Genomic DNA, 21,681 nt, shown 5'->3' with positions numbered 1-21,681 from the left:
TTACCAATAGGTATACGTTCTATTCTGCCAGAAAAAGTAAGAAGCGCAATAACTAGACTGTGTTTTTTCTTCAGGTCAATTTGCAGTAAGGTGATCGATCCCGCGATCTTACCAGCATTGCAAAAAGAGATAGTTGTTACTTTATGTGATCTTGAAATGTATTTTCCTCCCTCGTTTTTTGACATAATGGTTCATCTAGTCGTTCATCTTGTGAAGGAGACACAATTGTGCGGACCAGCTTATATGAGATGGATGTACCCTGCTGAATGTTATATGAAAATATTAAAAGGGCACGTGAAAAACAGAAGTCGGCCAGAGGGTTGTATTGCCGAACGATACATTGTTGAAGAAGCGGTTGAGTTTTGTACTGATTTTCTGTCAAATGTTCAATCAATTGGACTCCCCAAATCTCATATTGTTGAAAAAAAGAAGGAAAAAGGCTAATTGGAAATAAAGTTGTGACAGTATCAATGGTCGAGCGGGATCAATCGCACTTGTATGTTCTGCACAATGAGATTGAGGTTGAGCCGTATGTTGAAATGCACAAGGTTGTTCTCCGAGATTTAAATCCGAATAGAAATGAGAATTGGATAGTACGAGAGCACAATCGAAGTTTCATACCGTGGTTTAGGGAACATATTTATTCAAAGTATCGTTCAGATCCTGCTTCAGTAATAGAAAGGTTGAGATGTTTAGCATATGGTCCAAGTATAATTGTGTTTTCTTATAGCGCATACGCAATTAATGGATACACATTTTATACCAAAGAACAGGATGATAAAAGTACTATGCAAAATAGTGGTGTTACCTTGGTAGCTGAAGCAATGCACATATCAAGTGCGAATGAATTAAATCCGAAATTTGCAAATTTGTCATATTTTGGGGTTATCGAACGCATTTTGGTGTTTGATTACGCGAAGTTTCAGATTCCTGTATTTGGTTGCAAGTGGGTTGAAAATAATAATGGCATACGAATGGATAAGTCAGGATTTTTGCAAGTGGATCTCAATAGGGTGGGGTACAAAGACGAGCCTTTCATTCTAGCCTCTCAAGCTAAATAAGTGTTCTATGTCAGTGATCCGACAAGTACGAAATGGTCTATAGTGCTTTTATCTAACAAAATAGTTGATGAAAACATTGGAGATCAAGGTGATATTGGTGTTGGCATTGAATCTTGTATAAGAAACAATCAAAATGAGAATGAATCTTGTACTAGAAATGATCATAATGAGGGTATTTGGATCAATCCAACCGTCCGCGTCATTAAGAGACGCGTAGAACACAATCCTACCAAGAAAAGAAAGAGACGTTAGTGAAAAAGGTAATAGTATACATATTCCGACTAATGTGCTTTATTCAATTTGTACCGATTGTTATATATTCAATTTGTGTAGTTTTTCTCAATTTGTATTCCGATTGTTACAATACTTATTCAATTTTGGTGCATATTTTCGTTTTGTACATAACTTTTGAACCATGTATCCGTTTGTCGACTTCTTTACATGTAGCTATACTATTTTGACGATTCCGGAGCTGCTCATGTACTTATCTTTACATTTCGGGACTGTTTTTTATCGGTTTTGCTTCTTCCCGTAATCAAAAGTCGGGCTTAGGGTGTGAATTTCGGAAAACCGACTTCATTTTTGAGTCCGTGAGGACGTTTTACCATAGCCATGTAAATTTCATTCAATTCCGACAACTTTCTTTTTTTGACGCTTATTTTGATTTCACCGATTTCGATTTCGATTTACTTGTACATGCATGGTTTGACTTCCATTTGACTTGTATAGATTGTTAACTTATTAATAGTGTACTAATGTGGGGACTGTTTTGAAACTTTGTGGGGACTGTTTTAATTGACCGTATTGTTCTGTTCGTACTTTGCAAGACCAGGACCGTGCGCTCGGCGGATTTTGAGAATTTCGGGCTTATATTCTGTTGATGATTTAGTTATATATGTATCTGTTAGTAAACATGTGATTATGCAGAGGACACGAATTTCGGGCTTATATTAATGGTGTATATCTTTTATTTTGGTGTATAATGGTATTTTATCCATAGTATATATATTTTATTTTGGTATATAATGGTATTTTATCCATGGTATATATATATATATTTTATTTTGGTATATAATGGTATTTTATCCATGGTATATAATGGTATTATATTGTCCTACATATGGTTGAAAATATTACAGGTTGAAAATATGTTACAGGTCAAAAATATTACAGGTTGAAAATAAATTACAGGTCGAACTAGGAGGCTTAAATTACAGGTTGCACTTTAAAATATTGCGTTTAGCAACGACAGCGCTTTTAAAAACGCTCTTAAAGGCCCACCTACGAAAGCACTTTCTAACAAAAAGCGCTGCCTAAGATAGAAAAAAACATAAAAATAAAAAAATGCGCAACCTACGTAAGCGCTTCTTGAAAAGTGCTGCTATAGGGGGGGTACAATAGCGCTTTCTAGGAAAAGCGCTGCTATAGGGGGGATACGAGAGTGCTTTTCTGGATAAAAGCGCTGCTATAGGGGGGATACGAGAGCGCTTTTCTGGATAAAAGCGCTGTTATAGGAGGGGCTACGAGAGCGCTTTCAAAAGCACTGTCGTTACCTACGGCAGCGCTGGCTTTGGCAGCGCTTTAAAGCGCTTTAGTAGCCCAAAAAAACGCTTTAGAATCCCTTCCGCGTTGTAGTGAAATTTGTCGGTCGTAACCAGATATCAAAATAATTTTTTTTAAAAAAAAGTTAAACTTTGTTGAAAGTTTATTGTAATTAAGGTCTAGATGTTTAGGCTTTGGTAACTAGATGCACCATACTATAAATGCACCACACCATATGGACCGAGTTAAGCAAAATTTACGAGTCAATATATACATATTGTTTTACATGTACTAGCATATCTTTTGTGGTAAATCATATTGCATGTGATGGTAAGATATGTATATATCAGTAATCAAATCAGTTTGACAAAAGAAAAGGCATTGATCCAGGTTTATCTCCAGACATCTTTTTCAAACTCGATGCTGAATGTTGACTGGCCAACTCATCCACTAGCAGCTGAAGTCAATATATGTATGCAGTGCAATATTTCTACTATGTGAATTGGTTCTCAATTATTTCTCTTGTTACAATCACCTTCTTTATTACCGGACGTTCAATTTGGAATGTAATATTGTTAGTGGCCTAAGGTCAGAGTTGGCATTGAATAAAGTTAGCAAACATGTACATCTAAACAAAATTACCATAGTAGGCATTAGAATAGAAACACATCTGTACACGTGAAGACTTTTTTTACACTTAATCTAGGATTTTTTGCTTTTGGAAAAAAGGCACTTGAAATTTCTTTTGTCTTATGTGCTTGTTACATTCTTCAATGGAGACTAATGTAATCACCTGTAAACAACGCTAGAAATTTCAAACATATAACTAGTAATAAACTCGTGCAATACGCACGAGTTCTGCTGCTCTGATACGCGCATTTGTTTACATAATACATTTATTTTAAATAGAACATTTAAAAAGAAAAAATATTTAGATCAATAATAAATTCTTTCCCTTATATCATTTTTAGATCATAAATATCATCTTTGTTATATAAAAATATGTAGACAAAAATACATTTTTTCTCGTAATCAAATATTATTTATGTTTAGATATCATCTACAAAAATATTTGAATCAATAGTAAATTTTTGTATATCAAAATATTTAGATTAATAGTAGATTCTTTTAAATCATAAATACCATTTTTCGTATATAAACATATTTATATCAATAATAAATTTTTTCCGTATACAAATATTATTTTTGTTTAGGTTTCATTTATAAAAATATTTGAATGAATAGTAAATTTTTGTATAAAAAATATTTAGATCAATAATAGATTTTTACCCGTATACAATTTTTGAATCAAAATTTTTTGGATCATAAATATCATTTTTCATATATAAAAATATTTAGATCAACAATATATTTTTCCCGTATTTAAATATTATTTATGTTTAGGTATCATTTACAAAAATATTTAAATCAATAGTAAATTTTCGTATATAAAAATATTTATATTAATAATAAATTTTTTTCCGTATACCATTTTTGAATTAAAATTTTTGGATCATAAATAGCATTTTTCATATAGAAAAATATTTAGATCAATAAAAGATTTTTTTTCCGTATACAAATATTATTTATGTTTATGTATCGTTTACAAAAATATTTGGATTAATACTAAATTTTCGTGTATTAAAATATTTGGATCAATAATAGATATTTTTCTCGTATACCATTTTTTAATTAAATTTTTTGGATCATAAATACCATTTTTTTATAGAAAAATATTTAGATCAATGATAGAATTTTTCCCGTATACAAATATTATTTATGTTTAGGAAACATTTACAAAAATATCTAGATCAATAGTAAATTTTCGTATATAAAAATATTTAGATCAATAATAGATTTTTTCCCGTATACTATTTTTGAATAAATTAGGATGATAAATACTATTTTTCGTATATAAAAATATTTAGATCAATAATAGATTTTTCCCGTATTTAAATATTATTTATATTTAGGTATCATTTATAAAAATATCTGGATCAATAGTAAATTTTGTATATAAAAATATTTAAATCAATAATATATTTTTTTCCCGTATACCATTTTTTAATTAAATTTTTTGGATCATAAATACCATTTTTCATATAGAAAAATATTTAGATCAATAAAAGATTATTTCTCGTATACGAATATTATTTATGTTTAAGTATCATTTACAAAAATATTTGGATCAATAGTAAATTTCCGTATATAAAAATATTTAGATAAATAATAGATTTCTTTCCCGTATACCTTTTTGAATTAAATTTTTTGGATCAAAAATACCATTTTTTATATAGAAAAATATTTATATCAATTATAGATTTTTTTCCCGTATACAAATATTATTTATGTTTAGGTAACGTTTACAAAAATATTTATTTCAATAGTAAATTTTTGTATATAAAAATATTTAGATCAATAATAGAATTTTTTTCCGTATATCATTTTTGGATAACAAAATTTGGATCATAAATATCATTTTTTGTATATGAAAATATTTAGATCAATAATAGATTTTTCCCGTATTTAAATATTATTTATGCTTAGGTATCATTTACAAAAATATATGGATCAATAGTAAATTTTCGTATATAAAAATATTTAAATCAATAATAGATTTTTTCCCGTATATCATTTTTGAATTAAATTTTTGGATATAAATGTCATTTTTCTTATAAAAAATAAATGAAGTATAGAGATAAGGGTAGAAAACTAAAAAGGTGAAGAGAGAGAGAAAGAATGATTAAAGTAAGTTATAATAGATTTTTATAATATATTAAGATTATAATGGTCAATTGTGTAGATAGACAAAAAAACCAACAATTTTAATAGGTGTATAAAAAGTAAGGATGGGTAGTTTTGTAAAAACCAGAACCACTAATTTTCTTATATTATAGATAGATATCATAATCCAAAAATAATATGATGAATACTTGAATAATTAAGTTTATTTTTTTTAATTTGAAAATGTTAAAATTTTAATATTTTAAAGTTTAAATAGTTTTTTTTCTTGGAATAAAAAAAATATAGTTTTTTTTCTGTGTTTTTTATTTTAGTATTTAAATCTTTTTTTATGGAGTCTTTAAGGGTTATGTTTTGTTTGGTTTTAATCTTCTTCTACATTAACAATCCGTTAAAAAAAAGGAGGTGGCAAACGTCTAATAACGTGACACTAGTGACACGATATGGGAAGACGAACTCGAAGAAAAATAATTTTATAAAACATCTTCTTCTTTAATCCATCTCCAACCTCCATTTTTTTTCTTACCTTTAAACTTCATCTCCAACCTCCATTTTTCTCACCTTCATCTTATATTCTGAAAACTCCATTTCAAAAAGCAGCCACCTTTCCCTACATCCCATTTCTTATTTTTCACAAAAATGTTTTTGTTTCTCTTCTCACCAACTTCATCATTCATGGAGCTCCATAAGCAGAATCAGAGTTTTTATGACAACTCCTGATCAAACCCATTTTAAAGAGCATGATACAGTTCATTTGAAGAAATTTTTTTATGTGTTTTGTAGAGACAAGATGGTCGTTCCTCTGCTAAATTTTGGATTTTGAAAAATTTTGAGTTTGAAAAAATTTTGGGTTTGTATGAAGGATATGGATAAAGATATGAACACAAATCCTGAATTAGTCACTAATTCGGTCGCTAAATACTTTAGCGACCAAATTAGTGATCGGATTCTAGGTTTTTATTCATATCGTCATCCCAACTTTCATACAAACCCATAAATTATGGGTTAAATAGTCTTTTCGTCCTTGTAAGTTTGACGTCTTTTTGGTTTTACTCCTTTTTTTTTTAACTTAGTTCCTAATTATGGGTTTTTGTTACTGCATTTTATTTTCTATCACCATGTCGAACATTTTTAATTTTTTCCACCATGCTTGAATCTATAAAGAATGATTTGAAAAACCATTAGAGTTATCTCTTCATCTAGTTGATCAGATGGTATTGTGATCTGTAGTCTTCTTCGGAAGCATCTGAAATAATGGCTAATTATCGGCTACATAGATCATTCAATGAACAATTGAACATCATTCACATGAATAAACACATGAATTTAGAAAGAAAAATCGTTTGAAATATTTTTTTCAAACTGTCACACTTTAAAACACTTTTGTAAAAAGTCAATAATGTCGGCCAAATTTTACACTATTCACAAAAATTATCATATGAATAATACATTTGCTAAAAAATTAACAGTAACAATCAAATACATATTATTAGGAAACTAAGAAATAAAATAATCATTGTCAAATTTATGCAAGAGTAACAATTAATATGGAAGTAGAATAATATTAATAATAAGTAAAATATACAAAGAGTTAAGAATAAATTCTCCAAACAAAACTTACACTAAAAATTCTTTAACTAAATTTTTTCTAATTCCCTTAATTGAAGAACTACTAGCCGTAAGAAAAGAACTTAACTTTGCGTTGTTAGTTGTTACAAATAGTGATGGAAATTAGTCCAGTCAAACTTCTCTTAGCTCGACCTTTCTTCGAGTTGATTTGATTTATTGTTAGTTCTATTATAATCAATTAAAATAAATAAATAAAGAGAATTTCTTTGACCACCTCCCAACCTTCTAGTTCACCTCTGGTGAAAAACCCAGAATACCCCTGACTTCGGAAATGAACTTCCGAAATGCAGGAAAAAGGTGTTTTCGGAGATGCATCTCCGAAAGCGCCTTTTTTTTTAAAAAATTTGACTTATTTCGGAAATGCACTTCCGAAAACACCATTTCAGAAGTTCATTTCCGAAATACTGCGCATTTTGCAGATTAAGCAAAACAGCCCCCTCCCCCTAATCATTTACCCTAATCTTCTTCCAAACTCACACCCCAAGAGATTTTTGTGCAAACCAGTTCCAAGCTACCTCAAAGGCTCCAACTACTTGCTCTATTACATTCAAAAGTCCTCAAATCCATTCAATCGGTAAGCATTTTGATTTTAAGATCTATGATTAAAATGTATATTAGGGTGTTTACAAATAGCAAAAAATGTATTAGGTTAGGTTTATACTGATATTTAGGATGTTTAGAATGTGTAGACATAGGTTTGATGTTTGGTTTTGGGGTCTGCCATGGGAGTTGCAGAAAACTCCATCGCAGGGGTGTTTCGGAAGTTCATTTCCGAAAACACCTCCATCCCAGTTTTCGGAAATGAACTTCCGAACTGTATCAGAATTTCAATTATTTTTGTTTCTTCTTTTGTTTCGCATATTAATCGATTTCAATTGTTTACAGGAACATGTCAGGCAACCAACCAGCACGCATCAGACAGGGGAGAGAGTCTCAGACTGCGTCGGCTAGACGCGAGCGGGCGGCGGCGCAGCTGGCGTCGACCCAGGGACGGGGGCAGGGCCGGGGACGCCGTGTGCGAGTTCCCGTGGACGTGGGAGAGGGTACATCTGCTTCAGGATCTAGGAGTCGGCTGGCTCGGGTATCTTCTTCCCGCCAGCGAGAGGAGGAGGAGGAGGAGGAGGAGGAGGTGCCAGTGCCATACTACGAGCCGGAGGGTGTACCGGATGTTGACCCTCCAGCCGGGGAGGAGGATGAGCAGGAGGATGGCTATCCGGGAGGGCCCTTTGACACTTCCGTGCTGATTCATTACCACGATCACGTCGCTCGGCGGATCTGGGAGGGAGAGGTATTTTTTTAATTTAACCGTTTATTTGTCACCATTTTTTATAATCTAACCGTTTATTTGTCGCTTATTTAATATATGTCCGCTTATTTAATATATGTCGCTTATTTGTTTTTTTTTGTAACAGGAGAGAGCCGCTGAAAATGGTCAACCACGCCCGCAAGATTTTCGGTCTGTTTAAACCAGCAGCTGAGTGGTTTAACGACCATGTGCGAGGTTCAGGGCTCAGCGGGCTCTGCATGACGGGGTACACCACGATCAGCTTCGGCATGCAGGGGGCATTTGTGGAGCGCTGGCACAAGGAGACGTCCTCTTTCCACTTACCGGTTGGGGAGATGACGATCACCTTGCACGACGTGCAGTGTCTTCTCCACCTGCCGATTAGGGGGCCGCTGTTGACCCACTCCAAGATCCAGAGGGTGGAGGCCATTGAGTGGATGATGCTCTACTTGGGCATGGAGCACGAGGTTGCTCACTATGAGTGCGCCACGACTTCTGGGCCTCATGTCCGGTTCACCACACTGAGCACTTATTTTGAGCATCATCTGGACGCGGCTGCCGAGGCTGAGGGTGCGGGTATCGAGCTGTTCACAGAGTATCACCGCGGCTGCGCTCTCCGGTGCTGGTACATGCATGTGGTAGACGCTGCATGCTTTGTGGACAAGAGTGCCAGGTACGTCGATGTGACCTACCTCCGCTACTTCATGGACCTGGATACCGTTCACCAGTGGAACTGGGGGGCAGCTACTCTGGCATACCTCTACCAGAAGCTGAATGAGGCCTCCAACTGGAGGACGAGGCAGTTGGTCGGATCCTGCACACTGCTTACGGTACATTTTATTTTAATACATTATCGTATTTATTTATTTATTTATGTTTCGTATTTATTTTTAATACATTATCGTGTTTCTGTTTCAGAGCTGGATCATCTCCTACTTCTCCCGCATCCACGGCTTTCACATTGATCCTGCGTACGTGGACGCTATGCCAAGGGCCGCCAGATACGCTCTCCAGAGGGGGAACGATGCGGTGGGACCATACCGTCTGTACTTGGACCGCACGATGCACGACGACGTCACCTGGAGGCCGTTCATCGACTACGCTCAGATTGTCCCCTTTGACGGCATTGCTCTATATTCAGGCTGGTTGGCATGCGGGACCGGCATCATGGTCCGGTATCTCCCAGAGCGGTGCATGCGTCAGTTTGGATTCGTGCAGCGGATACCCAGGTCACCGTTTGAGGTTGCTCCCGACACAGTGACCCGAGTGCAGCTCACTGCCATATGGGCGGAGTGGCAGCAGCATGTGGTACCGCAGGAGTACCGTCTCACTCGGGTCACACAGGACTGGCACGGTGAGGAGGGGTACGTCACATGGTTCTACCGGGTGTCCCATCCTCTACTGAGACCCGACGTTCCCGGCGCTCCTAGGCCAGCACATGAGGAGATCCTGGAGAACCAGCAGGCCGAGGATGACCACGCCATTGATCTCCTGCCGATCTGCCAGCGGATAGAGATGCTTGGGCGGGACGCCTTGGATCGGGGTGTCGTTCTTCAGGGCAGTCCAGACGCAGTCGCCGTGATGGAGGCGATCGTCACTGATGCGGGCCGTGCGGCGGGGTACAGGCGGTAGAGGAGGGCTCAGGGTGAGAGGGTTAGGCACACCCAGTAGTGGTCGGGTTTATTTATTTTTTGTTTTCGGATTGTATATTGCGCACACTATTACTATTTGGTTCGGCTTGTATATATTATTTGGATTTTATTTATCGTATTAGTATTTTCAGTTTATCTGTTGCTTATTTTATTTGGCGTTTGCGTTTAATTAAAATGCGAGACTGTAGTTTAAGAAAAAACATAAAAAAAAAACACAGTTTCTGCATAATTCGGAAATGAACTTCCGAATTCACCCCCCATGAGGTGTTTTCGGAAGTTCATCTCCGAAGACACCCCCCATGAGGTGTTTTCGGAGATGAACTTCCGAATTATGGAAATTTTTTTTTAAAAAAAAAAGCGCTTCGGAAGTTCATTTCCGAAGCAGGGGTATTTTGGGATTTTCGCTGGGGGAGACCCCATAGGGAGGTGGCTAAAGAAATTTTCATAAATAAATTATGATTATTATTTTCTTTTTCCTAAATTTTTTTAAAACTCCTTCTTATTATTTTTTTTACTCTTTTTGTTTCTTTTTATTTTTCTTTGTTGACCACTATTTAAAATTAACTTAATAATATAAAGAGACAAATTAGCATGTGCAATTTTGGATAACAAATTAAATATTGAATTATTAGGAGTAAAAAAGTGTCACTACCTTTTGGCCCCTATACTTTTTTATTCTACTTAAACCGTTGCAATCGCAAGTGCATCCAATTCATTAGCTGTGCGTGTGTCTGTTTATGTACATATTCTAATTCTCAATGTATAGAATTTCCTTTTAAGCATATATTATATTCTAATTCACCTAAAAGAAACTTGTGATATTTCAAAATACTTTACCTGCCGTGACTGTGTAGTCATGTAGGATGTAACCTATAGTTTTAATTTATATATAGTCTTGTCTATTATTGAGAAAGCTTGGACAAGCTCACATCAAATAAATATCTTTCATGCCATATCTAAAAACCTAGAATTCTAACTCCAAAAATACAGCATTGTTAGAACTTTAGAGTAAAAACTTTACCTCGAATATGTTTCTATCCAATTGTAAGTAGTTAATTTGGGAGTGGAACTTTAGAGAAAATGAAAGATCTTATTTTTCGATTTTAGATTAAACAAGTATTATATATTTTTTAAATTAACCGAAGTGTTACTTTTAAAAGTCTCTGTCCTACAAAATTCTCTAGAGTCTGACAAAAGATTGCGATGCACATTTTATAAAGAGAGTTGCACGTAGACATTCGTTTAATAATTTTATATTAGATAAATAATTTTTTTAAATTAATAGTTTAGATTGAAAGATATTATCATATAGATCATACGAATAAAGTTTAACATTAATCTATAATTATTTTCTGTGTCATCCAATTACATCAAAATTAACGTAATATGAAAGTACATTTTTGACATTATTGGAGAGAGAGAGAGAGAGAGAGAGAGAGAGAGAGAGAGAGAGAGAGAGAGAGAGAGAGAGAGAGAGAGAGAGAGAGAGAGAGAGAGAGAGAGAGAGAGAGAGAGATGACCTGACCACTGGAAGATACTCTTTGTAGAGATAACTTGTAGAAATGATTTGACAAATTTTGTACATCGCTAGAAATGATTTGTAGAGATGAACTAGTGGCAGATAATATATAGAGATTATCTATCTAAGAACTATAAAAATGATATATATACTTGTGATGCTTTGCATTGATGATCTAACTAAGACTTATAGAGTTGATTTGTACACTAGTAGATACATTGTCAAATGATCTGTCTAGGACTTATAGAAATGAAACATGGGCAGACACATTGAGCTTGTAAGACACCTTTAACTTATGCCTGAATTGGAGAAACTTTTAGGAAGAAAGAGGTTTGATAAGCACATCTTTCAGATGGCCTGTTCCTAGAACATGAACTATTTAGAGTTGTTTGATAATAACTTTCTCTCACACAACAAACAAGTCAATCTCCATGTGATTGATCTTAGTATGTAAGATATGGTTGTCGGCTAATAACACAACCAAATGATTGTCATGGAGCACTAATGATGGTTGCACTAGATCATACAACTACAGAATAAGAGTTTGAATATATAGAAGTTCAGGTGATACATGTGCGAAACTTTTATATTCAGCCCTAGTGGTGGATCGAGCTACAACAAGTTATGTTTGGGACAATAATGAAACCAAGTTAGGGCCATAATAAATTTCAACTTCAGATGTTCTTCTTCTTTCCTCATGATCAACTACCCAATATGTATCATGAAAATTCTTTAAAGAAGTCGGTGTAGTAATAAAAATAGAATGAAAAAGTAAACCATGATCAAGGGTTCCTTTTAGATACCTAAGTATTATCTTAACTATATTTGGATTGAGAGATAAGTATTGTTTCATTGGAGTTTCTGTGAACCTCTATACCAAGAAAGTAGTTTAAATCACCTAAATGTTTGACAGAGAGAGAGAGGGAACAATGTTAAGTTTAGTAATAAGTAGTTCAATGAGATAAGTGGGATTACCAATGATGATGATATCATGAACATAAACACCTATGCAGACATCTGGCATGTTTTGAGACAAGGTAAATAACGGGGGTCACATTTTCTAGCCTTGAAACCTAAATAAAGAAGAGTATCCTGAAGTTTTTTTAAACCACTATTTAGGAAACTTGTTTGAGGCCATAAAGGGATCTGTTGAGTTTGCACAAAAGAGCTAAATGACCAACCACAACCTGTATGGTTGTTCCATGTAGACTTCTTCATCAAGGCGACCATTTAAGAATTCATTATTGACATATAGTTATTGGATGGTCCATTTGTATGAAATAACAAGAGTGAGAATCAACCTGATGATTATAATTTCACCATAGGAGATAAAGTTACATTGAATTCATAACCTTGTACTTGATGAAAACATTTAGCCACTAACCTAGATTTGAATTTGTTGACATTGTCATCTAGGTTTTCTTTAACCCATAAAACTCATTTACAACCAATGGCTTTCCTATCTGGTTGGAGAGTAACCGTAACACCCCAAAATTTAGATTTAATTGAATTATTGTGAATTATTGGTGAATTTGTGTAACTTATAATGATATGTTGTGGGGCATTAGTGGGAGATAGACAATAATTAAAATTATTTAGATTTAAATAATTTGGAGTTATAATAATAATAATAATTAAATAGATGGTTAAGGTGAGTTAAATAACGACATAAGAGGAATAACATAGAAAGGGTCTAAGTGGTCAAATAAGGATAAGCCAAATAAGAGAAAGGGAGATCATTCAGTACGATCGTAAAATTTTGGGGAAAGATGTGAAGTGAGAGCTAAGGCACAGAGAATCAAAGAGGAATCTCCGTAGAAAGCGAAAGAATAGACCAATTGTTAGGAATTTGAGGTAAGGGGTGTAATTGGGTTTATTATGATTGATATCGGGTTAAGGTAGTGGTAGGTTTTTGTCTTGTATGATGATTTGATGAAGAGTATGATGAAATTATTGATGATGTTTGTATACTATTATTTACGTCCATAATGATATTATGATGTGATTGGATGTTAATACGTTATATATGGTGTTTATAATGCGCTTTGGAATGAGTATGATGTCTGGAATCAAAATTGGTATGGTTTATAACAATTGTGAATTGCAACTGAGAAGTTGCTGAATCGCCAAATTCGCCACGCGAGCTAGGCGCGAGCTTGGGGTGAGCCAGTCGCCGGGCGAGCTAGCGACGAGGGAAAAAATAAGGCCCTGGAAAATGTATGGGGGAGGAACTTCGCCCCATCGTCGTCGGGCGAATGAAGCAGCGAGGACCCAAATCACTCAATTCATTGGGCGAGCACCAAACAAGCAGGAAGCGAGTAGAGGGCTCATAGGCCGCCGGGCGAGGTCGAGGCGAGCAGTCTGGCAGCATTTTTTTGAAAATGCTGTAATTTGAGTTTTAGGACTCTGTTTGACGCTTCGTTTGAAGCGTTGGGAAGCTGACGCATAGACCTATAATGCAATTGAGTTATATGAGTTATTTGAGACATGATTTTAGTACCTAGGTGTTTATATGATTGAATTTATTACATGATTGCTATGCTATGATATTCTATTTTTTATTATGAATATGATGTTGCTATGAAGTTGTTGCGATGTTGTCATGATGTCAATGACGGTGTTGTGATGATGATTTAATGATGTGCATATTTATTGTATATATATGTTATGTGAAGATAAATAATGTGAATGATGATGTGATTGACTAGGCATGGTCGAAACTTATATGACATTGTTATGCATCATATATTCATAACATTTTTGAACGGTGGTTCGCTTATGATGTGCCTCAATGCCATTGTGTGGATTGAGTGCGTTTTATGTTGTGCTCCGGTTCCAAGAGGGAATCGATCCTATGAAGAGGATTGTTGGAGGGTGATGAACGAGGTGTTCATAATTTTGGTACCACTTGCATGGATTCAGTGTTGTTGCATTAACATCCTATATGACATTGAATGAATATTGTTGATGAGTTGTGATGTGATGATAATTGTGAACTATGTGATTATATGATATTTTGACGATAAAAGAGTTTTGTGTGTTATTATGATGTATCGGCAAGCATGATGTGCGGATGAATGATATGTGTTATTATATGATGATGTTGTTTGAACTATTATTCTTTTCCTTATATCTTTTATAATGAATTGTGATTACTCACCCTTTCTGTTTGAATTTTGCCTCCACGTGGGTAACGCGCAGGTGACCAGGAGTAGTTCGTAGAAGTTTTGAAGATAGCTTAAGAGTATTTATTTAGTTTCGTTATGTTAGTGGTGTCTTGCTCTGATATGTAACATCGGGTTAGGAACGATGTGTTTTGAGAATGATTATCCTCTTTTGATATTGGTATACTTATGACAGTTATTGATAAACTGGTTTTAATAATTGATGAGACCAATGTATGGATTTTGAGAAGTTAATTATGATGACATGACGTTGATTCCGCTGCAACGTTTTAAATGAATGCGCTGAATTATTATCAGATGCATGTTTTAATTGATGTAACCCGTGTTTCGAAGCAGGATTGTGGTTGTGATGTTTTCTATGAAGTGTGACACCCTTGTGTGGTGATTTTCTTTGAATTATTATCGTAAATTATATGCAAAATATATGTAGATTTAGAAGGGTGTTACATTAGTGATATCAGAGTAGGTCGGTCCGTCTGACCATTTTTTTAATATGATGTATATCCTTATTAGTCGATTAGTGTGAAAAACATTATCCATATGTGATTCTTTTAATGTTGGTTGTGTATATGGACACTATGGCTGGAGGAAGAAATGATGATGCTATTGCTCAAACTTTGGAATCAATGGCTCAAGCTCTGCAAAACTAGCAAGATCCGCAGAACCAGAACACTGGAAATGATGATGAGGCTTGTGCATGGTGGAGGTTTCAGAGGAACAACCCGCCAATCGTCAAGGGCAAGCACGAACACAATTATGCTTAGAGATGGCTTAAGGGAATTGAAAAGATTTTCCAATTAGTGATTTGTTCGAAAGAGCTGAAGGTGCAATTTGGCACTCATATGTTGGAAGAAGAAACTGAAGAATGGTGGAATAACGCACGCCAGAGGATGGAGATAATGGGTACAAAGATTACTTGGACTGTATTCAGAGCCGCTTTTCTGGAGAAGTACTTCCCTGGGGACGTGCGTGGGAAGAAAGAAACTAAATTCCTTGAGCTGAAGCAAGGAAATTCAACTGTTGCTGAGTATGTTGCTAGGTTTGAGGAACTAGTAAAGTATTGTCCGTATTATAACAACCCGGCAGCTGAAGTGTCCACGTGCATTTCAAAAATATTTTGATTCCTAAAATATATATTAAAATCGTACTTATATCTTTTATTTCTTCTCTATTAAAAATTAATTATATAAAAGTTATTTACATTTTTTTTATATTTTAAGGACACTTTTATTTCATTTTTATTTTTAAATAAATAAGTTATTTTTTAAACATAAAAATTTGTACAATAGATTCATAAAAGAGAAAAATAAAAAAAAATAGAATTAGGGTTAAGCAAGAATTAATTTAAAATTATCTACTTAATCATAAATATTGATTACCAAAATTATATTTAAAATTGATTTTAATATTAATGAATTGAGAAAGTAACAGTTACTTTCTGAATTTGAATCACTTTAAAATTTTAAAATTGAAGTAAATAATAATGTACGAAGAAATTGTAAAATTCATTTTTATGAGTATATATTTTTCTAAATATTAAGAATTTGAATTTAGGATAAAAAATTAAAAATTTAGCAAATAATGATGTATAAAGAAATAGTAAAATTCCAAAATTTTAAATTTTTATTTTATTTTTATTTTTATTTCTATGAGTGTATATTTTTAGAAATTTATTAAAGCAGGTGTGCTATTCTTACACTAGTACACCCAAATATTTACACCAAACACAGTTCACCGTATTTATACGGTAAACAATATTTTTTTATTTTAAAATTATATATTTTATAAATAGTACGTGAACAGTACCAGTGAACAGTATATGAACAGTGCTTTTTAATGGCAAAATAAGTTGGTTAATGGATGGTAAGAAATTGGTTAATGAAGTGATGAAGGTGGTTAATAAACACCCAATATGAAAAATAATTTTTAGTAGTAAAATAAAGTTGGTTATTAAAATATAAAAAATTGATTAATAGACTGCCCAGATTTTTAGTAGTTATGAAATTGGTTAATGAAATTTAAAATATTGGTTAATGAAATTATGAAGTTGGTTAATCACTTTCTCTACTCCCTAAATCTAAAAAAATAATAATAATTAAAAAACAAAAAAAAACTTTTATTTTTTCTTAAAAACATATTATTATAATATTTTATTGTTTATTGTATTAGTGAACAATGAAATATGGTGTAAGTGTAAAAATGTGGTGTAAGAATAACATTTTTCTATTAAAAAATGGAAAACTATTTTTTTTGAATTAATTTTATGAGTCTTTAATTTATTAACTTTTAATAAATTTAAAATTATTTTTATGAGTTTTTTTTTTAATTTCTAATAAATAATAATGTATAAAGAAGTAGTAAAATTTAAAAATTATATATTTATATTTTATTTTTATTTCTATGAATTTATTTTTACAAATATAAAAAATTTCTATTTTGGATAAAAAATTACAAATTTAGTAAATGATAATGCATAAAGAATTAGTAAAATTTTAAATTTATATTTTATTTTTATTTCTATTTATATGAGTATATATTTTTATAAATTTATTAAGAAAATAGAAATCTATTTCTTTGACTTTTAAAGTTTTCAATGTCTTAATGTAAAAAAGAAAAATTGTCTAACAAAAATAATAGTAATATTAAAAGATCAAAATTTTAATTTTATTTTTATTTTTATTTTCATTTTTATGAGTATACATTTTTATAAATTTATTAAAAAATAAAGGATTATTAATAAAATATAATTATTGAAAGATTAGTAATAAAATAATAATTTTTTTATTAATATTATTATATTGTTACTATTTGATGTTATTGTTTGAAAAAGTAGTGGTTAGAAAGATGGTTTAATAATATTGTTAGAAAAATAATAATATATAAAAATTGAAAATTTTAAGATCTTAAATTTTCATCATAACAATCTTAAATTTAGATTAAGATAGGTAGATATTAAACTAGAGTCGATGATGATATAGATTTTAATATATAATTCAGTTAAACTATTTTTTTTAAAAATTGAGTAATGCAATTATAGTACTTGATAAAAGACCTAGATTGTATCCTACTTGTTACTAACATATGTCAGTTATTAAATAATTAACTTTGAATTAATTATTAACTAGTGCACAATGGGATATTAATATATTCTTATTAGTAATGTATAGTATATCCTTGCATAGTAATATAGTATGGTATCAATTGATATTTTGTGCTAATTTAGGGATAATGAATATGATTAAATTTCTCATATAATTTTATCATGTACTAAAATTCTCAAATGAGAATATTGATTTTCCACTTACCAGTGACACTTGCAAATGTTTCCTTTAAAGTCGGTTGGTTCATGATTGACAAGAATATTTATTATTATTATTATTATTATTATTATTATTATTATTATTATTATTATTATTATTATTATTATTATTATTATTATTATTTCTCGGTTTATATATATCCCATTTGTATGGATGATGCAATATTCCTTTTACCCAATGACATAGCAGTCAACTTGACCACAACTTGTTCATCAAAAGCATATATGCTGCCAGACACATAATTAGCAAAAAAATTTCAAGTATATATAATATAGCAAAATTTGATTTTGTTACTACAAACCAAAATTTGTTTAATCATTCCAGACTAAGAATAGTTTATAAACATCGACAGAGACCCAACACAGAACTTGTTAGTATATTTGAGATTCGAACCTGAGACCTAGAGAGAAAGACACTCGAGTCTCGAACATTTACCACCAGACCAATTAAATAAAAATTGTTATTGTTATATTATATCACATTATCACAGTTAATCCTTAAGCAGATCTATCTATATATGTACCCTACACTATATAATAAATCCAAACTATATCAGTGTCTTTGTTGAAAGAAAGCATCTCCATGTTTTCATTGCTTCATCAGCTACAAAACAACAACTAGAACAGAAAGAACAAATAAACTAAGGTGAGTTGCAATAATATAGTATACAATATATATGTATAAATTAATACTTGTTTTTCCATAATCTATCTTTGTCTGATACATGAACCATGTATTATTAAGGTGATAGATAGGTACTAGAGAAAGTTATAGAGATGATTTCTCCATCAAGTCCTCTAAACAACAACACGGAATTTCAAGACAAAAAAATGGAAATCGAAAGAGATACGAACCAGAACTTGGAAGATAAGTTACCGGTGATAGGCTCTGAAGTAATCCAACCTGATGAAGCATGGACAGAACACATCACAGTGAGAGGATTGTTTGTGAGTATGATGATTGGAATAATCTATAGTATAATTGCAATGAAGCTTAATCTCACAACAGGAATGGTTCCGAATTTGAATGTCTCGGCCGCTCTACTTGCTTTCGTGTTCATAAGAAGTTGGACTAAAGTGCTCGAAAAAGCTGGTTTTGTTTCTAAGCCGTTCACTCGCCAGGAGAATACTATTATTCAGACTTGTGCTGTTGCTTGCTATAGCATTGCTGTTAGTGGTGAGATTCACATATATGTATAAATCTTCTTGAGTTCGATCTCTTACTGAAACAATCATTGATCAGACTTTACTTATCTGATGACCGGACTCTAGATTAATTTATGTGTGTATTGCAGGAGGATTCGCTTCGTATCTGTTGGGATTAAACAGGAAGACATATGAGTTGTCTGGAGTAGGCATTGAGGGTAACAACCCGAACGCAGTTAAGGATCCTGCCTTTGGTTGGATGTCTGGTTTCCTTTTTGTGGTTTGCTTTGTTGGACTCTTTGTCTTAATTCCACTCAGAAAGGTATGTAGTATTTAATTAACTAATTAATTAATAATATATATACTTTAGATTTGGACTATTTTTTATACAATATTTTGAATATTTTCATCTTCTGATACAGGTTATGATAGTTGATCTCCAATTACCTTATCCAAGTGGTTTGGCGACAGCAGTTCTCATCAATGGTTTTCATACACAGAATGATAAAATGGCCAAGTACTGTAAACTTTCTCTTTTTTCATTGGTTCATTAACTTGTTTGTTTTATAGTTTGGAAAATAAAGGTACTAACTTATAGTAATCATGTTATTATAATATTTTGCAGGAAGCAAGTGCATGGATTCATGAAGTATTTTTCTATCAGTTTCTTATGGGGGTTTTTCAAGTGGTTTTTCTCGGGTGTAGAGGGCTGTGGATTCGAACAATTTCCGACCTTTGGATTGCAAGCTTGGAAGCAAACGTACGATGATTTAGTTTTGGTTTAAAACGTGTTATGACTGGTTTGGAATGAAAGTTAGTACTAGTATTGCTGATTGAGTTTATTATTGTGCAGATTCTATTTCGACTTTAGTACGACTTTTGTGGGAGCAGGAATGATTTGCTCTCACCTTGTGAACTTGTCTCTGCTTCTTGGAGCTGTGATGTCTTTTGGAGTCATGTATCCGCTCGTTGATCGGCTTAAAGGAAAGTGGTTCCCAGATAACTTAGAAGAAACTAACATGAAGGGTTTATATGGTTATAAGGTTTTTCTATCGATTGCTCTGATCCTTGGTGATGGCGTATATACTTTCACCAAGATTCTAGTTTCAACTGTCATTGGCGTAAATGAAAGAATGAAGAACAAGAAACTTAAAAATGGTAGGAGCAATCATAGACATGCTCTTTTCAATTTTTCAAGAGTAATGCTAATACATATCTAATGTCGCGTTCATTTTCTTACTGTAGAATCGGCTGCTGATCAGCAGGAGAGTCCTGCTGGGGACCTTAGACAAGGTCAGACATTCTTGAAGGAGGTCATTCCAATGTGGATCGGGGTAGTTGGATATAGCGTTTTCACAACTATTTCGACAATTATAATCCCGCACATGTTTCCTCAGCTGAAATGGTACTACATCATTGTTGCTTACATATTTGCTCCATCTCTTGCATTCTGCAATGCTTTTGGAGCAGGTCTTACTGATATAAACATGGCTTATAACTATGGGAAAGTTGCGCTATTTTTGCTGGCAACTGTGACAGGAAAAGAGAATGGTGTAGTGGCGGGACTTGTGGGGTGCGGTCTCATTAAATCCGTGATCTCGGTGTCTTGCAATCTGATGCAAGATTTCAAAACTGCTCATTGCACACGTACCTCTCCCAGGGCAATGTTTGCATGCCAAGTAGTTGGCACGGCCATGGGGTGTGTATGCTGTCCTCTGAGCTTCTTCCTGTTTTACAAGGCATTCGACGTGGGAAACCCACATGGAGAATTCAAAGCCCCTTATGCACTAATTTACAGAAACATGGCGGTTATAGGTGTTCAAGGTTTCTCGGCACTGCCAAGACATTGCTTGCAACTTTGTTTTGGGTTCTTTGCTTTTGCTATAGGAACAAACATGTTAAGAGATTTTTCACCCAAAAAGATAGGGAAATGGATGCCATTACCAATGGTCATGGCTGTACCGTTTCTGGTTGGTGCATACTTTGCAATTGATATGTGCATGGGTAGCTTGGTTGTGTTCGCGTTGCACAAGCTTAACACCAAGAAAGCAGAGTTGATGGTTCCTGCAATTGCATCTGGACTTATTTGCGGGGAAGGACTATGGACTCTTCCTGCTGCTATTCTTGCTCTAGCGAAAATTAATCCACCCATCTGCATGAAATTTGTTTCTTCGTAAATTTTGACCCATCATATAAAGCAGTGAAGAACATTAGCTAGCTTACCTTTTCTTTTCTTTTTTTGCCACCATTTGTGTACTCTCAAGCACATCAAACAAATATAAAATGCTGTTCAATACAGAATATTACCCCATACTGTTGGCATTAAAATAGTTTGTAACTTCACAGAAATAACAGGTTTCTTGAATACAGTTCATGCTGCAGGTACATTCCTAACCCCAACAAAACTAAGAGAAAACACCTTCCTTGTAGAACAATGGATGATTTTCAGCCTTACCAATGTATAACCGGTGAAATATTATATCAGAGAATCAAAAAGCTAAAGACAAAAAAACACAAATGCATGTGTGGATAAGCACCAACTATATAACAGATGTAAAAGCTCCGAACCACATATTCTACCATTCTTGTATAATATGAATT

General features: G+C 33.3%; 1 protein-coding gene across 1 annotated transcript; it reads left to right on the top strand.

Moving 5' to 3' along the window:
* The first annotated feature begins 18,257 nt into the window (after positions 1–18,257).
* Positions 18,258–21,578, top strand: LOC131644252 (metal-nicotianamine transporter YSL1-like). Its single transcript, XM_058914703.1, has 7 exons — positions 18,258–18,580; positions 18,680–19,111; positions 19,230–19,402; positions 19,503–19,597; positions 19,706–19,840; positions 19,934–20,238; positions 20,326–21,578. The coding sequence occupies exons 2-7, from the start codon at positions 18,712–18,714 to the stop codon at positions 21,255–21,257; spliced, it is 2,040 nt and encodes a 679-aa protein (XP_058770686.1). The 5' UTR covers positions 18,258–18,580; positions 18,680–18,711; the 3' UTR covers positions 21,258–21,578.
* The last annotated feature ends 103 nt before the right edge of the window (positions 21,579–21,681 follow it).

This window comes from Vicia villosa, linkage group LG1 (assembly GCF_029867415.1).
Source record: "Vicia villosa cultivar HV-30 ecotype Madison, WI linkage group LG1, Vvil1.0, whole genome shotgun sequence".
Classification (NCBI taxonomy): domain Eukaryota; kingdom Viridiplantae; phylum Streptophyta; class Magnoliopsida; order Fabales; family Fabaceae; genus Vicia; species Vicia villosa.
The sequence above is the reverse complement of the archived record's forward strand: the minus strand, read 5'-3'. Positions and strand labels throughout refer to the sequence as shown.

Bases quoted from the DNA above. Each gene is read 5' to 3' on its own strand.
- LOC131644252 (XM_058914703.1), top strand. From the start codon at position 18,712: ATGATTTCTCCATCAAGTCCTCTAAACAACAACACGGAATTTCAAGAC. The intron at 19,403-19,502 runs GTATGTAGTATT...CTTCTGATACAG, and splicing joins TCTTAATTCCACTCAGAAAG to GTTATGATAGTTGATCTCCA. The intron at 20,239-20,325 runs GTAGGAGCAATC...TTCTTACTGTAG, and splicing joins GAACAAGAAACTTAAAAATG to AATCGGCTGCTGATCAGCAG.